The 21,606-nt window shown below is 33.8% G+C and overlaps 1 protein-coding gene and 1 pseudogene across 1 annotated transcript; both read left to right on the top strand.

The window, feature by feature from the left end:
- The first annotated feature begins 5,975 nt into the window (after nt 1-5,975).
- On the top strand, nt 5,976-8,831 carry LOC110728540 (UDP-glycosyltransferase 76B1-like). Its single transcript, XM_021908180.1, has 2 exons — nt 5,976-7,016; nt 7,860-8,831. Exons 1-2 carry the CDS (start codon nt 6,497-6,499, stop codon nt 8,285-8,287), a joined length of 948 nt encoding a protein of 315 aa, XP_021763872.1. The 5' UTR covers nt 5,976-6,496; the 3' UTR covers nt 8,288-8,831.
- A 2,592-nt stretch (nt 8,832-11,423) lies between these two features.
- Nucleotides 11,424-17,361, top strand: LOC110728542 (annotated as a pseudogene).
- Nucleotides 17,362-21,606: the final 4,245 nt, after the last annotated feature.

A 21,606-nucleotide genomic window follows, 5' to 3' on the forward strand; every position in this document is an offset into this window, starting at 1 on the left:
ACTTTCTCTCTTTAAAATCTTGATGCTCTCTCTCTACAATGTTTTTTAATGGAATAGTGAATGATAGTAAAAAAGAATTTGTCATGAAATTCAAGCTAAAGACTATATATATCTTCTTGATAAAACAAAGGAAATGGGTGAGGGAGAGACCTCTCCAGCAAGGCTGCCACGCCCTCTCCGTTGTGGGTACGTAGTTGGCAAAACCCATCTCGCCGCGCCTGCGGCCTAGAATATCGCGCCAGCGACCTTTAGATGTCGCCCCCGCGGCTACTAGGGACGCACCCTCTCCTTTCCATCTCCCATCCATCTCCAGAAACTGGAAGTTCTGATCAGGGTCTCTGTCCGCGCCCGCGGCAATGGCACCCGCGCCTGCGGCGATTACATTCCTGTTCGCGCCTGCGGCTGTAACCCCCGTGCCCGTGGCTTGCTGTGGCAGCGCACCCTCTCCCCTTTTGCCTTTCCTTTCCTTGTAACAAGAAACTCTAGCAACTTCGACTCTGCTTAGCATTTCCAATTCTGCTCACGAGTGCTAGGAGCTATCAAAGAGAACAAATAAAGGGTAAAAATCGAAAGAAAAGATAAAAGAAAAGGAAAAACACGAGAAAGAGCGAAAGTAACTAAAATAAAGGTAAAAAACGGTAAGAAGAGGTACAAACAAGTGACAAATAAGGGGAATTTACTAGTGAAAAAGGGTGAAATAGTGGCATAAACGCCACTCATCAAAGGGTTTCAAAGCAATTGGTTTGTCTTTTTCTCCCTTTTTAACAACATACACATTAGTTCTACCATCGTACTTCACAAATCTATTAAATTGCCAAGGTATCCCTAGCAATAAGTGGCATGCATCCACAAGACAAACATCACAAAGCACTTGATCATTAAATTTTCCAATAGAAAAAGAAATCAAGGCTCGTTTTGTTACCTCCACATCACTAGTGTTGCTTAGCCAATGGAGCTTGTATGGTTGAGGATGCTCGGTTGTAGGATGCTTCAATTTATCAATTAGAGCAGTAGACACCACATTAGTGCAACTCCCTGAATCAATGATCATGTCACACAATCTCTCTTTCACTTTGCACCTTGTAAGAAAAAAATTCTCTCTTTGATTGTTCTCCATAGGTACGGTTTGGGAGTGTAGTGCTATTCTCAAAACCAAGCTTTTACCATGTGTCTCGGGCTCTACTTCACTCACATGCTCCTCCTCTTCTTCATTGTTTTCTTGCTCCTTATCTTCCTCATAGTCGCCAGCATTCTCACGCAACACTTGCTCTTGTTCCCACTCATGTGCAGTCATCACTCTCTTTGAAGGACAAGTACTTGATATGTGACCATAGCTCCCACACTTGAAACACTTTCTCTTATCCTCACCTTCAAGCTTCTTGTTAGGTTTGAATTTAGGTTTATCTTGCTTGGAAGTAGACGAATTACTGAAATTCGGCTTTTCAAAAGTCTTAGAACCCCCTTTAGTGTACGACCCCTTCTTCCCTTTTAATTGCTTTTCAATTCGAATGGCAACCTAACACACATCATCATAGTTCCAATATGGTTGTATCTCCACCTTTTCCGCAATATCTTCATTCAATCCAGCAATAAATGTAGCTACTTTATGCTCTTGCCTTTCATCTAAATCACAAAGCATATCAAATCTTTCAAATTCAGTAATAAAAGATTCAACACTAGATGTACCTTGCTTGAAAGTTTGCATCTTTATGTAGAGATCTTGCACATAGTATTCAGGAACAAATTTCTTCTTCATGTGCTTCTTAAGTTGACTCCATGTTCGAATCCTATCCCTACCTTCTCTTTCCCTTTTCTTTTACAAGTTATCATACCACAAGCTTGCACATCCAACCAACTTGCATTCAGCCACCTTGCATCTTTTTCTCTCATCATAGTCCTCGAAATAAAATAGGATTTCGTCTTTCCTTACCCACTCAAGATACTTTTTGGGTTCAATTAGACTACCATGGAAACTGGAAGATCTAATCTCAAGCTTTTATCATCATCCTTGCGCTTATCTCTCCTTCTAGGCCTTGGAGATTCATCACTTGAACTTCCCTCATCACTTGAGTCTAGATTAGAGTCAGAATTGCCCTTCTTTGAAGAATATTTGTCACGAACATCAAATAATCTCCTTAGTACCTCATCCAACCTTGCTGCAAATTCGGTTATCTGTCGATCTCTTCGAAGGTTCCGTGCTTGTTCTAAGGTTAAATTCCTTGGAACTACTAGTCTCTCTTCGTCACTCATAATTTCTACACAAACACAGTTATTTTATGCAAAAATCTGAATTAAAAAATCAAACCTTGGATGAATAATAAAGCAAAACAAAATCGGGTTCTCAACCGCAAATCAGTGCAGCAATACCAAAAGTTTGAGGCTGTGTAGAACTCGTTACTTATCCAAAAAATTACGAAATTTTAGGACGTGGTAGCCGGACGTTTTTAGAGTCCAATGCAAAAAGAATCACTCAAAAACTCCCAGTAGAACGTTCCCAGTTTAAGTTTTACCGAACCTGGCTCTGATACCAAGATGATGCGTATGTTCAAGAAACTTAAACACACACAAGGATTATTCAAGCCTAATTCTCTATAGGATTCGTCCACCAAGAATTAAACAAGAAGACAAGTAGATTAATTAAGTTAATGGTCACATCACCCCTTAATTAATCAACTTAAACAAAGCTTAAAGAACCTAATTACCAGCTTCAAGAAACGAATGTTTTGATTGCAAAACAAACAAATACTTTGATTTATTAATCTGAAAAATTCTATATCTAAAAGCCATGAAATTACAACTATTTATAGACTAAAAACTAATTAATTCTAAGTCTAATAGGAGTAGGACAAGTCCCTAGCCTTTAGCCCCAAGTAACCTTAATAGAATAGGAAAACTAATTCCAATTCTACTTAGATTAGGAAACTAATTCTACTTAGTCTATAATTCCTACAATAAATAAAATTAATTCTAAGTGCTTAAACCAAGAAAACCCTTTCAAGTGACAGGTAAAAACTTGCAAGGAAAAACTAATTAAAAACCACTAAGTAGAGTAAGTAGAGTGATCCGGAACTTGAGCTTGTACTAGACACCAAGTTCCTTTGCTTGAACCGTCCAAGAACCGCCAATTTGTCGCTTCTAATGAGTTAATATTAAAGTTTAGGTTGTCCTTGTAAAGATTTAACAAACTCTCGAAGTTCTCAATATCCGGATCAATTAGAGTCCAAACCAAGCCCAAACTACTCCCTCTTATCACCATATGGTCGGCCACCTCTTATGAGGCCCAATGATGGGCCTCTTCCTTCGTTCAATCCATCACCACATTGTATGGCCTCATATGATCCATTCTATTGGGTTTTAGACTATTTGACTTGCTCAAATATCATTTATCACGTTTAACAACAGACAATAACGACCCAAAAGAAAGAAGTTATTATCTCCATAATATTGATCCATTATATATCCAGTAATTGCACTTGACCAGACATGAAACCTTCAATCTCCCACTTGTCTGAGATAAGTGTACAATATTCAAATTCCTTAAGTTAATTAGTGTCTGATTTGATAATATGATTGCATCACATGTCGAGATCATATTAGTCTACAAATCATGTCTTGAAATCTGAGTTAGAATTGCAAAGTAAATAATTACCTGAATAATTCATTTGAGCACGACCATGCATTTTCTCAATTCTCCCTCTTCAAGGGGCCATGACACTTAACCATTTAAAGGATGAGTCAATCTAATCATGTGGCAACAAAAACTCCCACTCAACTTTTAGAATAACCGAAAAGTACCCTGTATAGTCCCCTTTCACGGCATGGCGGTGGAGCACAATCATAGTTAAAACTAATCATCAACCAAGAATAGTGTTCTACTCATGTCAAAATAATCCACTAATATATTTTATACATGAACTTCAAAGTAGGTCAAAGTTCATTCATGTATCATCCATACATATCCATGTGATTGACTGAACATCTCTATGTAGTCCCTATAGCCCATGAAACTACGCTATCAATCAATTTTACATGCTACTTCATTTATTGAAATCATTTTTGTCCAATTTAATTATTTCGAATAAGGAACTTAAAATAATTTGTGAATTTAGTTCACCTGTGGGGTTCCAGATCATGTATTTGATGATCCCAACAATTCATAATTATTTTGGACATATTATTTAATATCAAACCACAATTAAATAAGTGAAATAAAATTTTATACTCCGTAATAAACATAAACTGTAAGTCAATGTATTACATTTGTAATAAGTTTTCTCAAAACATATACAACTTTAATTCCATTCAAGCACTTGCTTCAATCTTGCAGCCCTAGTGTGACTCTCATGCTTAGGCTGTGGAAGGGGTTTGGTGAAAGGATCAGCGATATTCTCATCAGTATGAAGTTTGCAGATCTTGACATCCTGCCTACCAACGATCTCTCGAATGAGATGATACTTTCTCATTACATGTTTGGATTTGTAATGTGACCTTGGTTCCTTTGATTGGACAATGGCACCATAGTTGTCACAAAACAACTCAATTCCTTCTAGATCTTACGATTTGATATAGTTTTGGTTTAAGTAGTTTTTTACCCGGTTCAAACGGTTTCAGGTTAGAAACAATTCGGGTTAACATTGGTTCAATTCTGTTTCGGTTTGTTAACACTTCAGTCCATTGACATGATCGATCAGTTTGGTTTGTAAATTCTTCGGTTCGTTAATAGGTTCAGTTCTTGTATGGTTTAGCATCATTCCAATCGGTTCAGTTTCGAGTTTACTAATTAAATAGCGGTTTGGATCAATTTTCGATTTCAATAATCGATTTTTAATCAGTCTTGTTTTCATTTGGGTCGGTTGATTTTGACTATTCAAATGGTTTCGGTTTGGAATTTGACGGTGCTAGTCCCACAACTTTTCTCTCAAATTAATTTTTCTTATGAAAAATTTAAAATAGAGACTTTAACGAAAGATGCAAACAAAATGGAACAGAAGGAGTACTACATTACATATGTCACCCCTAAAAATATGTGCTACAACACGAGGTTAGGATAGTTGACAATAGACTTGATCTCAGATTTTATCCAATAATATTATGTACTCCGTATCTCCGTAGTAATGCATGCTTCTTGTGCCTAAATTATTACTACAGGTTCAAATGTGCGCAGGTTGTTGGTTGCACATTACATATTGCCACGAAGTCAGTAGTCCAATTCTAAGTAATCAAAAGAAGTCAAATAAAAGTCTTTCAAAGAATATTCTAGGAGGGTCCAAGTTGAATGAGTCAAGAGAAGTGTCATAAGAATCGAAATTATAAACTACAATTAGCTGTTAGCATGGAACAAGTCAAAACTACAATGGATAAGTTTATGCAGGACGTGGCAAGAGATTCGGAACTGAGCCTAGTAAATGATTCTGAATTCTACAGAATCTGGGAGAAGGCCGTTGAAGCACCCTAGGAAGATTTTCTATTATAAATAGAGAAATAATCATTGTTAAGAGGTATCAAAAAATATCTAGGCCTTATATTTCACAGCAATTAGCAATTATTAGCAGCGTTAGAAATCTATAGTGTACTTGTATCAAACATCAACTTTGTAGATTGGTAGCCTCATAGCCACCTGCAGGTTTTACTCTTATTCCTGGGTTTTTTGCGTCATCATCTTGTGTCTCTTCCTCCCTTCCCCCTTTGTTCACTTCTTTAGATTATTAATCATTGTTTATTGAACCTGCATCATTATTTGCATATTGATCAATCTAGCTGTTGTCCAATTGAATCTGGTCTTATCTGGCAATCAGATTTTGACCTAAAAAATGCTCTTTAAGTAATTTAACTGGATTTAGTCGTAGACTTGTAGATCCACTAATTATGCTCTCTCTTACGGTCTTACCCAAAAACATGTTCACACGTGACTTAAAATGTAAATATAGTACTGAAGTAGGTATTTTTTTTTTTTTTTTTTTTTTTTTTTTTTTTTTTTTTTTTTTACAAATATTGTCTTGTGTAAAACGTGAATATAGTTGAAAGTAGCCAGCTAGCAACTAAGCAAGTACGAGTAGCCACTAGTTTGTTAATAAAAAAAAAGTAGCCACTAGTTAGTACAGACTGAGGATAACATAAAAATACAGTATTTAAGAGGAATCTGATTGAGAAATTTCAGAATTAAAAACAGTGAGATTCATTTAAATAAAATTGGGCAAAGTATATAGAATCTTCATCCATTAGCTAATCATCTCCGGTCTCCACTCTATTGAACTATTTTATACGCATACGGGTGTACCGTGCACCCAATTAAACCAAAATTAGTTTTTGCTCTTCATCTGATGATTACATGAAAAACACTAATCAAAATAAAAACAAAATGCTCATGGGGTGTACCATACCCCCGGGTGTATATAACAATCTCTACCACTCTATAACATAAAGGCCAGCAAACCCAACTCTTCTAAATCAACAGGAAACACAAGCTTAAATCCAGAGAAAACAACCATAAGCTCCAATGGAAGGGACCATGAAACAGATGAGCAAGCTCGGTCGTCGACTACTACTATTTCCTGCACCATTTCACGGCCATTTAAATCCAATGCTACAACTAGCAACTCTCCTTTACTCCAAAGGCTTCTCCATTACCATCATTCAGACTCCTTACAATCCTATAAATCCTACCGATTTCCCACACTTCACCTTCTGCTCCTTTTACAACAGCTTACTTGAGTCCTATTCCAAATCCCTTCCACCAGATTCTTTTACCATCATATCTGTCATGGAAACCTGCTGCGAGCCTTTCCGGGATTGCTTGTCTCAAATTTTACGCGAGGCTGCTGCTGCTGATATTGATACTGATGCGCGCAAGGAGCCTGTTGCTGCCTTGATAGCAGATCCTATGTGGACATTTGTTGGGTCTGTTACTGCAAGCATTAACCTTCCTAGGATGGTGCTCAGGACTGGTAGCATCTCGGCTTTGCTGGTTTATCTTTCTCTGCCTTCTTTACGAGAAAAGGGCTATCTCCCTGCTCGAGGTAACTTCTAATCTTGATATAGTTTGAAGTGATTTTTGCCAAATGTTCTGAATTAATACAGTTTATTTGATCTGACAATTAATAATATGTGCATATCAATACATACCTGAATCGCTGGATGTAACTAAACATTGGCACATACATCAGCTTTTCATCCCCTACAAATGCCAATGTATAAGGCAATTATGTGTTTAGATCGTGTTACCCGAGTGCAGGTAGACACGGCATTATTTTATTAGTTTATGTATTGATAGAGACTGCTGACCAGGTTCCCTGAAGAGAATTAATGGCTTTCTCAAAAAAATAAGGAAATCGATGAACTAGATTAAACAGAAAATATGCAGAATCAGTACTAGCTCCAGATTTTATTTTATTCTTAGGTACTAATTGCTTACTCAAATAAATTATGGAAACCAACAAACTAGATTAAATGAAGAAATATACAGAATCAGTACTAGCTGTAGATTTCATTCAATTCTTAGAATCAACCTCTTAGGCCAACACTCTCAGCAGCAGCATAGTAAGCAAACGAGTTGCAGGTTCCGTGTTCAACTGCTATGTCTATGTAATTGCAGGGTACATACAATCATACAATTCATGCAAACTCATATGTTTCAAAGGACTTCTGCAATTAATGTCAAGTAAATCAAAACGGTGCTAAAAATAGTGTTTAGAAGGAGACAACCTTCAAGACTGTACTTTCTATGTAATATTAATAATCTGCTTTATGACCCATTAAGAAATTTTAATTTTTTGGAATGTTTACCTTAAATTTTTGAATTTCAGGTTGTTGTATTTCTGTCAAATGCTTGACTTTTCTCTTTTTTTTTTTACACATTTCAGATAGTAATTTAGATGAAACACTGCCAGAGCTTTCCCCTTTAAAAGTCAGGGACCTTCCTTTAGAATGGCAACATCATTTACTGGAGGCACTAATCCGAGAAATCGAGACCTCTCATGGTGTCATATGCAATACCTTTGAAGAACTGGAAAGTTATTCAATGGCTCAAGTTAAACGATCCCTTCCTATCCCCATCTTCCCTATAGGCCCCTTACACAAACAATCGCACACTTCTGATACCAACATATGGGCAAAAGACCAAACTTCCATCGCGTGGTTGAATAACCAAACACCCAAGTCTGTACTGTATGTTAGTTTTGGGAGTGTTGCAGCAATGAGCAAAGCTGAATTTCTCGAGCTAGCTTGGGGACTGCTTGAAAGCATGGTGCCAATCCTATGGGTGGTACGCCCCGGATTGATCCAAGGTTGAGAAGTCAACAACTCATTGCCAGAAGGCTACCTTGGTATGTTGGGTGAAAGAGGACATATTGTAAAATGGGCACCTCAATTAGAGGTTTTATCCCACCCAGCTGTTGGAGGATTTTGGACTCACAACGGATGGAACTCGACTTTGGAGAGTATTAGTGAAGGAGTGCCAATGATTTGCCAGCCTATCTTTGCTGACCAGGATATGAACGCGAGGCATGTGAGTGATGGTTGGAAAATAGGGATGAAATTGGAAAAGGGGGTCAAAAGAGAAGAAATAGCAAGGTCGATAAGAAAACTAATGCTGGAAGAAGGGGAAGAGATGAGGAGCAGAATCACAGCTTTGAAGGAAAAGGCAAGTCTTTGTGTCAAGGAAGGCGGTTCTTCATATACATCTATAGAGAGGCTTACCAGCTATCTACTATCATTTTGATTTACTTATCTATTGTTTCATTGATTGAATATTGTCATCAACCGAATAAACTGAGAAGATATTTCTTTCTTAAGAAAAAATGCCTGTCCTATGGATGAGGTTTCGTTCCTTAAAATGTTGAGCACTTTGGTTTAGAGTGATCTCTCTGTGTGTATCAATGGAAACTTCATCCTGTAAATTATTTTCTTGGTAAGCAAAGTGGTTTACTGCAAAATTCTTCAGAACATTACATTCTACAGTCTAATGCAAGGGTATACACCTTAGAACGACTCCTCACAAGCATAAGAGTAAGCAACTTAGTTGGCGTTTACAGTGGCAAAGTAAAGGTAGAAACTCTTAACAAACTAGCAAACCAATTACTATTGATTAGGCTCTTTAGTAACTATACATCCGCTGCATAATGAAGCTGCTATAATCACCTTTCGTCTAAACTGTGTGCCTTAGGTAACTTCTGCTCACCCACATACTACTTTGAAAAAGGATGAATTTTATAGAAGAGACACCACTGAACTATTTGCAAGCATTTAGAGCTAAAAGTAGCAATTGAAGTGGATTTCAGTTGCACTGGCAAACACTAAGCAGAGATCAGTAGCACAGACCCCTGATCTTGATCAATGTTTTCTTTGTCTGATCTGTTGTCTTTCTGTTAGAGCAAGTTATAGGATAAATCTGTTTTTCGGAACAGAAATTCTATCCAGACCCCTTCCAACAGAGGTTGGTAACTTGGTACTGTGTATTATCAGCGGGTCAATCATGTATGGAGTAATTCTTTGATTGCCAATCATAAACTTGAAAACGCTGCTACTACTAATTTTTCAATTTGTATTACTCTATATTCTTATACTTCAGTGCTTTGATGTTGTCTGTGGAAACCATACAACAGTATAGATTGCTGCCCTGTCATTAATAGCTTGATGGAGGTAAAAAATGTTCCTGAATATAAAAAGCAGGCAAAAGAGAAACTGCCGAAGATGATATATGATTATTATGCATCAGGTGCTGAAGATGAATGGACTTCAGAAGAGAACAGAAATGCATTTTCGAGGATTCTGTACGTGTTTCTGTAAAATGTTTTTATAGCCTTTGTCTCTTTACCAGTGTCAGTTTTCAAGAATACTCTTTGTGCCATTTGTAACTATAACTTGCAGGCGTTGCAGCTTTCATAGAAGATAAAATTGATATCTTAATATTTTCTCATTACTTTTAAAGTCCTATGCTTATATCTATATCTTTGGCTGACTATTGCATTTTACTTTTAATTACTCTTAAATCCCAATGAAACTCAGGTTCCAGCCTCGAATCCTCATTGAATCATTGATGTAAGTCATATAGACATTACAGCTGTCTTGGGTGTCAAGAATCCCATGCCAATCATGATTGGTCCTTCAACTATGCAAAAAATGGTGCACCCCTGACCCCAAAGGTAAATATTCAAGTCCCTGATATTGACCTTAATCTCTAAGGATCCTACTTTGGTCGTCAATCTGTATTTTGGTTTGGTGATGCTCGTGTGCAAATATTAATGCAAGTCATTACGAATGTATCCTCAATCTTCGATTTGGAATTGTTTCTGCAATTCTTGTTTTCAAAATAGCTGTCAAAACTCATACAAAGCCGACAGATACCTGCAGTCCTGTAGCCTTTAGGGATTAGTTATGGACTTATGATCTAAATTTGTTAAAACTTAATCAACCTGATATCTTTTCTTTTCTTTTTTTTTTTTTTTTTTTTTTTATAAGCTGTACTAGATCAATGTATTGAACAAGATGCTGCAACTAGATGCTCTATCATATATGGTGATCTTAAAGCTGATATCATTATTAATAGCATTCTGACAATAAGAGTTTATTATTGAGCAAATGGTCATGAATCTCAGTCTCATAAACCATATTTGATATCAGTTCCTTCTGTGGTGAAGTGATCATTTTCTTGCAGGAGAGTTTGCAACAGGTTGGGCAGCATCCGCTGCTGGCAGAGTTGTGGTTCGGACTCACATTTCTTGTAGTTGTTTCCCTTCATATTTTTGGATTGAAAGAAATGGAGGGAAATGAAGGGATGAATTATCTTTCGTTTGGATAACAAATAAAGAAGGAAGGGAATTGGAGGGGAGAGAAATTGAAGGATTAAATTGTAAGAAATTAATCTCTCTAACAATAGAGAGATTTGGAAGGAAAACTCATCTTTCTTTTCCTCCCCTTCCTTTCTCTTCCCTCCCCCTCACCTCCCTCCCCTTCTTTTCTTTCCCATTTCTTTATCCAAACACACCATAAGTGTCAAATTCATTCTTTTATCCGCATGTGTGATGATTTGATCCAAACATTGTATACATTGGCCACATTTAGTGTTGAAGGAGTTGCCTCAACTTGACTTGGAATTCGATTTTCCCTGCTTTATGTGAGTAAAAGTGCAAAATGGACGTCTGCCCGTATGTCCTCAAAATTCATCTCTCTTTTTCAACTGCTAGCCCTGATGTAATGTCCTACTTGCTCCAATTTTATTTTACAGCCTTATTTTATTACTTTTTTCATTTTCTTTTTTATAAACCTTTTATAATATTTTAATAATTTCTTGTCTTCTATGAACCCCAACTTTTATACTTTAATATAATATTTTTATATTCTATCTTCTCCCCTTTATAATACTTTATTTTTTCAGCAATCCCATTTTTTCATATTTTATGAGTACTTTCTACTCATTTTCCCAAAGTTTGAAACGAGACAAGTAATAAAATACATGGAAAATATTCAATACAAATAATATAAATTTAGTAAACAAAAAAAAAATTAAGATTAACTGAATATGGCCTTCTGCAGTGAAACGCGATTTGGTAAAAAAAAAAAAATAAAAAAAAAAATAAAAAAAATAGCCGCCACCACCTGATTCGTCGTACCACTGTAATGGCAGCCTCTTTGAATATAAAAATGAAGATATCCCGACTCATTTTTCTGCAGTTTTGGTTCAAACGCTCTCATTTTCTCTTGGACACTACTTCAGGTTAGTCACACCAACCCTTTAACAATGTTTCTTTCTTTCAACTACTCCGTATTTTGTTTTTTATTGTTTGTTAATTTTACTTCATAATTCACAACTTTGTTTTTCATTTTAACATTCATTACTCCATTTTCTCTACTATGATTAGCAGTATTTATTGCCCATCTTTGATTCTTCAATCTCCATAACTAATTTCGCAATACTTTCGATCTTTTGTAAATTACGGGGTAATTGAAAAGAAAAAAAATAAAAAAAATAAAAATTATACGTTGTGTAGGTTGTATATAATTACAAATTAATTAATGCATGATAATTAGCTTTAGCTAAGTAATAATTTCATTATCCAGCTCAAGTTATTTTTTTCTTGATGATCAATCAAACTTTAAATATAATACAAAACTTGGGATTAGAGATTAAGTTGCATAAATTAAACTTAGTGGTTTTTTTTCCCCTGTTATATGTTCTGAAAATCACATCTCTGAAGCACTAAAAAAACGGAGGGAGTTTAAACTATTATGATTTTCCATGAGACTAGGAGGTTTAATGAAGAAGTTAGCCATATACGAGTATAACAGTCACCTAATGATTTTCCTTTAGATGTTGAGCACTGTTTGCAAAGTGGCTTATTGCAAAATTCTTAAGAACAGTTTGCATTCTGCAGTCTGATGTGAAGGGACACACCTTTGAAGTATCTCAAAAAACTTAATAGTGGCGGAAGAAACTCTTTACAAATTAGCAAACCAATTACTATTTATTATGATCACTAGTCACTACACAACTGCTGCATAAGCTGCTATAAGCACCTTCCGCGACTTAGTACTTCTGCTCACTCACATACTACTCTGGAAATGATTATAAATATTTCTTTGGTCTGATCTGTAGTCTATCCGTTGTAGAAAGTTATAGGATGAAACTGCTTTTCAGAACAGAAAATCTATCTTTACCCCCTTACACCAAAGGTTGGTACTGTATAGTTTAGGCAAGTCACATCTTGGATGGAGTAACTCTTTGATTGCCAATTATAAATTTGAAAACGCTGCTGCTACTAAATTTTCAATTGGTATTGCTCTTAGTTTTGAAAATGAGTCAGTGCTTTGACGTTTTCAGGGGAGATCATACAGCAGAATCGTTAACAGCTTGATGGAGATAACAAATGTTTCTGAATATAATAAGCTGGCAAAAGAGAGACTGCCGAAGATGATATATGATTATTATGCATCAGGTGCTGAAGATGAATGGACTCTAGAAGAGAACATAAATGCATTTTCGAGGATTTTGTATGTGTTCTCTTTCATGTAGTGTCATAACCTTTATGGTCACTTGAATGTTTCCGTATCCTTTGTCATTTGACTAGTGTCAATTTTCAAGTATGATTTTTGTGCCTTTTGCCACAGCAACTTGCAGCTTTCATGTGCCAGGATATTTTAGAAACATTAGCAAATCATTATTATAAAACAACCGTATAGAAGATAAAAGTGATATCAGAAATATATTTTCTCATTCATCTTATAGTTTTATATCTATTTCTATATCTATGGCTGACTATTGCAATTTAATTATTGATTACTCCCAATTAAATTCAGGTTCCGACCTCGCATCCTCATTGATGTAAGTCATATAGACATTACAACAACTGTCTTGGGTTTCTAGATTCCCATGCCAATCATGATAGCTTCTTCAGCTATGCAAAAAATGGCTCACCCTGAAGGTAAAAATTCAAGTCCTTGATGTTATTTCTATTCTTGTTTTCAGGATAGCTGGTCGAAATTAACGCAAGGCCGGCAGACACCTGTAGCCATGTAGTCTGTAGGTTTTGGTGACTTATGGATTTATGATTAGAATTTAGAAAAGCTTAATCAGCCTGATATTTCATTTTACTTTATAAGCAGTACTGGATCAATGCTTTGAATCAAATGATGTAACTTGATGCTCTATCATATATAAATATGGTTCCGAAGATGATACAGTAATTAATGGTATTCTGACTGTGTTTGGACCTAGGAGTTAATTCTTGAGCTAATGATCATGAATACTCTAGTCTCATGCGCATATATATGATATATGAGTTAATTCTTGAGCTAATGATCATGAATGTTCTAGTCTCATGAGTCATTTATGATATATGAGTTAATTCTTGAGCTAATGATCATGAATAGACACTTTGTATTCTAATTCAAGAAACTGGTTTGGAAAATCCTCCTTTTTTTGAAGTGATCATTTTCTTGCAGGAGAATTGGCAACAGCAAGGGCAGCATCCGCTGCTGGCACAATTATGGTTTGGACTCACATTTCTTTCCCTTAATATTTTTCCTCTTTTTCTGACTGTCAAACTCATTCTTTGATTTGCATGTGTGATTATTTGGTCCAGGCATTGTCAACATTAGCCACATCTAGCATTGAAGAAGTTGCCTCAACTGGACCAGGAATTCGATTTTTCCAGCTTTATGTGAGTATAAGTGCAAAACAAATAGTAAATTAATAACTCCAGCATTTTTTCCTTCCATCTTAAATTAATCTGGCCTGGCAGATAATTTTCCTTAATAATGTGTATTCTCCAAATCATATATGCGTATTCAGTATCAAAGAACATGTTTTCTGAATTTCTGGGTTTTAAGTCCTCTTAAATTGTATGATTATGCCAAAGATTCATAATCTTAATCTTCATTTTCTCATGTACATTGTGACAATCTGGACGAATGTCAGTATGTCATCAAAATTCTACTTTCTTTTTCAACTGCTAGCCCTGATGTAATGTCTTGTTTTTTGTTTTGTACAATTTGCAGCATAACATAGATACAAACTTGTATCTCCAATTTTTGGTTCATTGCGAAGAATATATTTAGTGCAAAAATGCAAATGGTTTAAAGTTCTAATTTTTTTAGTCTGTATGTAAAATTTGTCTTCTTTAAGCTTCTGCTAAACTGCAGTCAGGCTGATGATGATTGTATGTATCCATATAATCAAGGTAATGAAAGACAGAAGTATCGTCACACAGCTTGTTGAACGAGCTGAGAAGGCTGGTTTTAAAGCTATTGTTCTCACAGTTGATACACCCAGGGTAGGTAGAAGGGAGGCAGATATTAAGAACAGGTAATTATATAATTTCTACTGTCTTTTTGCTTTACTTCTTCGGTGAAAGGAGAAAGTTGTTAATGTTATATTGTGTTTAAGTTCATTTCTATAAGAAGTACGAATAAACATGTGAGTATGATCTTACAGTTTAACATAACATCCCTTGCAGATTTATTCTCCCACAGCACTTGACATTAGAGAACTTTGAGGGGCTGGATCTTGGTATGCTTAATCGGGTGAGTGAAAGTAAGACATCAAACAAGACTACTGGTACCCTTTCAAGAGGTTGAAAATAACAGTCCCATTCTTTTTCTGGAATGAACTTGCAGACAGACAGTCCCATTCTAGTTGATCGGTCATTGAATTGGAAGGTAAATAACAGAATAATTTACCCTTTTGTTTGGCACTTTGCAGTGCAGATTGTTTTATGTGTTATCTTTCCCTGTTAACACCTTTTGCAGGATGTAAAGTGGCTTCAGACCATCACCAAGTTGCCAATTTTGTTGAAAGGGGTGCTAACTGCTGAGGATGGTAAGTAGTGTATTTGTAAAAAGTGTAGTTCGTAAAGGATATTGTGTTTGTATGACCTTTATGTCAGAAAATTATCTTATCTGCAGCGAGAGAATAATGGCATTGGAAGAGGTATTCAAACTTAACCTCCATGCACTTATAAACCTGCATATCTGTAGATCTGGATTATTTTAACTTTGCATCTGATTTGGAAAAGCTCCTTTCGAGTTATGTAATAAGTTCTTGATATTCGGTATTCTGGGTGTTGGATAAGAACCTCTATCAATAACCTACACTAATCGACAAACAGTTAATGGTGGGTGGGAAAGGGATTTCTAACTTGACAAAGATCTTTTGTTGCAAGGACGCACATTTTTCTCTGCATCCCTCTTATCTCTGTATTTGTGGAGAGTATCTGCACGGAAGAATTTCTAAAATCAAGTACAGGCATGTATTTCCACTTCAAAGATCTTCAGCTAAATTAATTGACTCCCAAAAATCTGCCACTTTTCATTAGTGCTATGACTGCTATCTCTCATCATTCCTACAATCATAGAGTTGAATCAATAAGCTGGTTGTGCTTAACTATCTAATATTAATAAAGTTGGAAAAAGGAATGTTTTAAGTATATTGGGTGTGAAGAAACTTTAGCCAAATGACAATTGTATCTTTAAGCTATTATAACTTACATCCCTACCAACCCAAATTGTTACCCTATTATTGTATATATTTGTCATTTCATATGTTCATATAACATCAGAACTACAGGTTATCAGTAATTTTACCGAACACTGTTGTATAAATACTAACCAGCCAAAGCAATCAATGATTTCTAGCACAAAACGTCTAATGCAAGTATCTAACCAGCCAATGTAACCATCTACTTGCTAATTACTAAACAAGGCCATCAGTACGGTCTGACCATCATGTCTATTAATGTAGCAGAAAATCATTGAAGCTCTGAATAAGGAAACAAAAACAATTTTATTTGTTATAAATATACTTAGGGGGTGTATGGTATAAACATCGTAAATGAAACGGAAAGGATTGAAATAAGTAGGGGAAAGGGTAATGATAACCGTTACCTTTACTATATGTTTGGTATCCTAGTGGAATGGAAACACTTGTGATTGAGTAAGGAAACGTATTTTGTTTCCACTACTTTGTCAAGGGTAACAAATTGGGGGATTTTGTTACCCTCCGGAAATGGTATTTGCTACTTGTAACCCATACCAAACAACTAGAAATGGATACAATTCATTGAATCCGTTTCCTACATCTAAAATTACTATACCAAACGCCCCCTTAGAGTACTTGATATTGTGGTTGTGGCATTCTTACATATGTTCCCCATTGTTGCATATGGCAGATTGTGAAAGATGTGGAGCGTCGAATTCCTGTTTTCTTGGATGGTGGTGTTCGTCGAGGCACAGATGTTTTCAAAGCATTAGCACTTGGAGCTTCTGGAGTATTTGTAAGTGACTCTTTGTTATATTTTTAGTAATCAAGTTTCCAGTAACTTGGATCTATAATGTGCTGTAGACATTATTAATTTTCAAATATATCAGTTGATTGAAAATGCTGTGCATGAAACTGGCTTGTAAAACTGGTATCTGCTCTTGTATTATAACTACATAAAAGCCTACTAATAGTTATTATCCACTCTTTGTTTCCAGATTGGAAGGCCGGTAGTTTTTTCATTAGCAGTTCATGGAGAAGCTGGTGTGCGAAAAGTGCTTCAAATGCTTCGTGATGAGTTTGAGCTTACCATGGCGTTAAGTGGATGTCGTACAGTCGAGGAAATTACTCGTAACCATGTCATGCTAGACACCAAAACTCCACGAATTTCCCCCAACCTATAAGTCGTTTGAAGTACAGTCTGCGTGTTTCATAAGATAGGAGTTCAGGATCAAGAATTCCATTCAGGTGTATAAGGATTTCTAGACCTTCTAGTTGTTTAATTTTAAGCTAAAGGTTAGACTTAATAATTTAGAAATTGAGGTTGCACCTCAAAATAATGTAAGGAATATATTTATATTATCTATAATCTAATCTAATCTAATATTATCCTATCATATCATATCACTAATAAATAAAGTTGGTCTCGCAGTCAGGCCACGAGGCAGCGACACTTGACATTTCAGTTTTTCGCCAAGTGTCGCGCCACATAGGAGAAAATAGGTATTATTGTGACACATATAGTGCTAAGTAACCGATTTTTGGATAGATTTTTTAAGATAAAAATGTTGTATAGAGTTTTATTATTGATAGAATTCTAATGTTTCATATATGCAAAATTAATCATAACTTTTAATAAATATTTTGTAACTCAATTCTATTTCCATATCATATTCGTTTTAAAAAGTTCTATAAAATAGAATCCATTTATAATATATTTAAACAAAAACTTTTATACGTAGCTTGCCTAACTGTGTCACCAACGATTACAAAAGTTATTTCGTTAATGCTATAGGGTTTACTTAGTCAATGTTATAGTGGTTACTCAATCAGTGTTATAGATAGGGGTTACTTAATCAGTGTTTGAGGTTAATCATTAGTATTACAGGGGTTACTCGGTTAGTTATATAGAGGTTACTTTGTCCGGCTAGATGGTGTGGCTAGCCGTATACAAAATACATTGTTACTTAATTTATTTTAAAAAATAATATAGAATTAGTTAAAATAAGTTTTAATCAGTAAAATTAATTTTAGTTTGGTAAAAGTACTTTCAGTTCAGTAAAAATAATTTAGGTTCAATAAAAATAATTTCAAGTCAATAGTAACTTTATAAACAAAACTACAAAAAAAATATTACTCCTCCGTTTCGTAATGTTAGTCTCATATACTATTTTGGGCGTTTCAAAAAGATCTACCCATATTGTATATGTTCCATTTTTAACTTAATTTTTTTGGAGTTAATTGGTTGTGGATTGATGACATGACTCTAAGTAAGGAAATCTCTACCTTGAATTATGCAATTATAACTTATGCTTTCCCAAAAAAAAATCAAAAAACTTAAATAAGGTAAACTAATTATGAATATTTTATACTTTAATGTTAGATTCCAAATATTCTTGTTTTCTTATTTTATGTGATTGATTCCATATGTGACTAACATTATGAAACGGAGGGAGTATTATATAAATATAAGCCATATGACATCGTATGTCTAAATATCCTACATTATCAGAACGAATTATTTGACTGTATTTAACACTCAAGTAAATTTTATTTTAAAATTTTATCAACTATTTGGCCCGGGCACAAAACTAGTCACTAATATATATAGCCGGTCTCGTAGCCAAGCCACGAGACAGTAACACTTGAAATTCCAGTTTTTCACCAAGTGTCACGCCACGTAGGAGAAAAATGGGTATTGTTGTAACACATCTGATGCTAATTAAGTAAGCGAATTTTGGATAGATTTTTTAAGATAAAATTTTTATATAGAGTTTTATTATCGATATAATTCTAATATTTCATATATACAAAATCAATCATAACTTTTAATAAATATCCTATAACTCAATTCTATTTTTATCATTAAATTCGTTTTAAAAAGTTCTTTAAAATAAGATTCATTTGTAATATATTTAATCACAAACTTTTATACGTAGCTGGTCAAACCGTGTCACCAACTATTACAAGAGTTACTTCGTTAGTGCTATAGGGGTTACTTGTGTCAATGTTATAGTGGTTACTCAATCAGTGTTATAGATAGGGGTTACTTAGTCTGTGTTAGAGGTTACTCAATTAGTATTACAGGGGTTACTCGGTCAGTTTTATAAGGGTTACTTTGTCCGGCTAGATGGTGTGGATATCTAGTCGTATAAAAAATGCATTGTTATTTAATTTATTTTTAATAAAAATATTAGAGAATTAGTAAAATTAATTTTAGTTTGGTAAAAATACTTTTAGTTAAGTAAAAATAATTAAGTTCATTAAAGATAATTTTAGGTCAATAATAACATAGATATCTTTATATTTTACAAACAAAACTACAAAAAGTATTATTCTATAGATATAAGCCATTTGATATCATACGTCTAAATATTCTACATTATCAGAACGAATTATTTGACCCTATTTAACATTAAAGTAAAAATGTTATCTAAAAATTGTATCAACCATTTGGGCATCGCTTGGGCACAAAACTAGTATATAAATAAAGTAGGCATTTTTGGAGAGCATTCGGAGCACCACGTAAGAAATATAATTATTTCGACCAATAAGAAAAAAGATTTGTATTTTATTTTTGAATTAAAAAACTATATCGCCACCTAGATGAAAGTAACGAATTAGATTTGATATATCTAAAATTTTAATGCCACGTAGATTATAATCCACGAATAAAATTATTTTAATGGAAAAAATTATAGGAAAAGATAAATTTATTAAATCAATACTACGAGTTTAAGAAATCCAAAAAAATATAGAAAAAGATAAATCTCCAAAAAGATATTTAATTGGGTTCAAATTATGAAAATATCCTACTTGGTGGTTTAATATGGTGGATTCAAATATTAATTTTGTTAATTTATGATATGGTGAAAATTATCGCCACGTAACTATACTTGGTGGAGAAATATGGTGGGTTCAAATATTAATTATTATTAATTTATGATATGGTGGATTCAAATAGAAAAATACATAACTATAATATGATAATTTATGAGTACATGTAGATATACATGGAATGAGAATATGACTTCATGATAACCCAATAAAGTAAATAAAAATATTCAAATGATAAACGATTGTAATAAAGTTTGATACCTACCATTATAAGATAAATTTTGATAGTATTTATAATAAGAAATAAAAATTGTTCATTAATTTAATTAAATTAAAATTTGTGATACCTACAATTATAAATTGACACATCGTACGACACAAACAAAATTTCGTATCAATACAAAACCCAATCAAGCGAATTTTGTATTAGTAATTTTGTGTTAATTTTTTGTCATCAATGGCCGGGTAATTTTTTCCTTAATTTTTATATGTTTATGTTTTATATACTAAAGTTTGTTTTTACATGCAGATCTAACATATCATACGACACTAACAAAATTTCGTATTTAATACAAAACCCCATCAATCGAATTTTGTGTTAGTAATTTTTCGTTAGTTTTAGGTCATCAATATCCAAGAAAATTTTAAAATCCTATGTTTAAATTTATATTTGTAATTATTACTGACATTGTATTTATTTGGGATACTTAACGATTATCTTTTATGTTTTGTTTACTGAATTTAGGTTTTACATGCAAATCTAATTTAATTAGAGAATTAAATTCGAGCAAAAATGATTGGAAAATCAATGTACAAGTTTCTCGCCTATTTGACGTACTAAATTTTCGTAAACAAGATAGCTTAAAAGTTTGGATATGGTCTTATTGGACGAGGAGCTAGTTTTTTTTTGTAAATTGTTTAATTTACATATATTATATTTTTTTATAAACCTCTTTAGTTTTTTATTAATTAATTTTATTAAAAAATAAATAAAATTTGTAATTTAGGCTTAATCAAGTTATTGAATTAACTTAATTTCTTATTTTTAATTACATAGTGATTACGTTCATACCCCAATTAACACCAACTTTGTTCAACACTTTCGTCCAAAATTAATTAAAGAAAAAGTTTACTTCTTTAGATCTTTTTCAGTCGATCCAATCCAATGCCTTGATTTTTGTCATTATATTGATTCAATCAAAGTTCCATGCATGAATAAGTATAGGGATGGACCGCATTTTAATTGCAATTAGTGGGTCTTTTGATGCTAAGTAAGCGAATTTATCATTTATCATTCATAATATTACAAAATTTATCATATTTATTGATAAAAATTTATCACCACTTTAAATTCAGAATTTTGATTCAAATTAAATGTATAAGAAAAGGTTTATTTTAACTTGAAAGAGATTTGTATTTTATTTTAAAATTTTAATGCCACGTAGATTAAAAACCACAGATTAAATTATATTATAAATTAATGGTAAAAAAAAAGAAAAAAATGTAGGAAAATATCGAAATCTAATATATATAAATAAAGTAGGCATTTTTCAAGAACATTTGGAGCGCCATGTAAGCAATCTAATTATTTCGACCAATGATAAAAGAGATTTATATTTTATTTTTGAATTAAAAAATTATATCGCCTCCTAGGAAAAATTAACGAATTAGGTTTGATATATGTAAAATTTTAATGCTACGTAGATTAAAAACCACGAGTAAAATTATTTTATAATATAATGATAAAAAAATAAAGGAAAAACATAGGAAAGAGAAATTTATTAAATCATTACTACGAGCAT

The sequence above is a fragment of the Chenopodium quinoa genome, unplaced genomic scaffold (genome assembly GCF_001683475.1).
Source record: "Chenopodium quinoa cultivar QQ74 unplaced genomic scaffold, ASM168347v1, whole genome shotgun sequence".
Taxonomy (NCBI): domain Eukaryota; kingdom Viridiplantae; phylum Streptophyta; class Magnoliopsida; order Caryophyllales; family Amaranthaceae; genus Chenopodium; species Chenopodium quinoa.

Excerpts from the sequence above, each read along its gene's own strand:
- LOC110728540 (XM_021908180.1), top strand. The coding sequence starts at position 6,497 with ATGGAAGGGACCATGAAACAGATGAGCAAGCTCGGTCGTCGACTACTA. Across the intron at positions 7,017-7,859 it reads GGGCTATCTCCCTGCTCGAG|ATAGTAATTTAGATGAAACA; the intron begins GTAACTTCTAAT and ends TACACATTTCAG.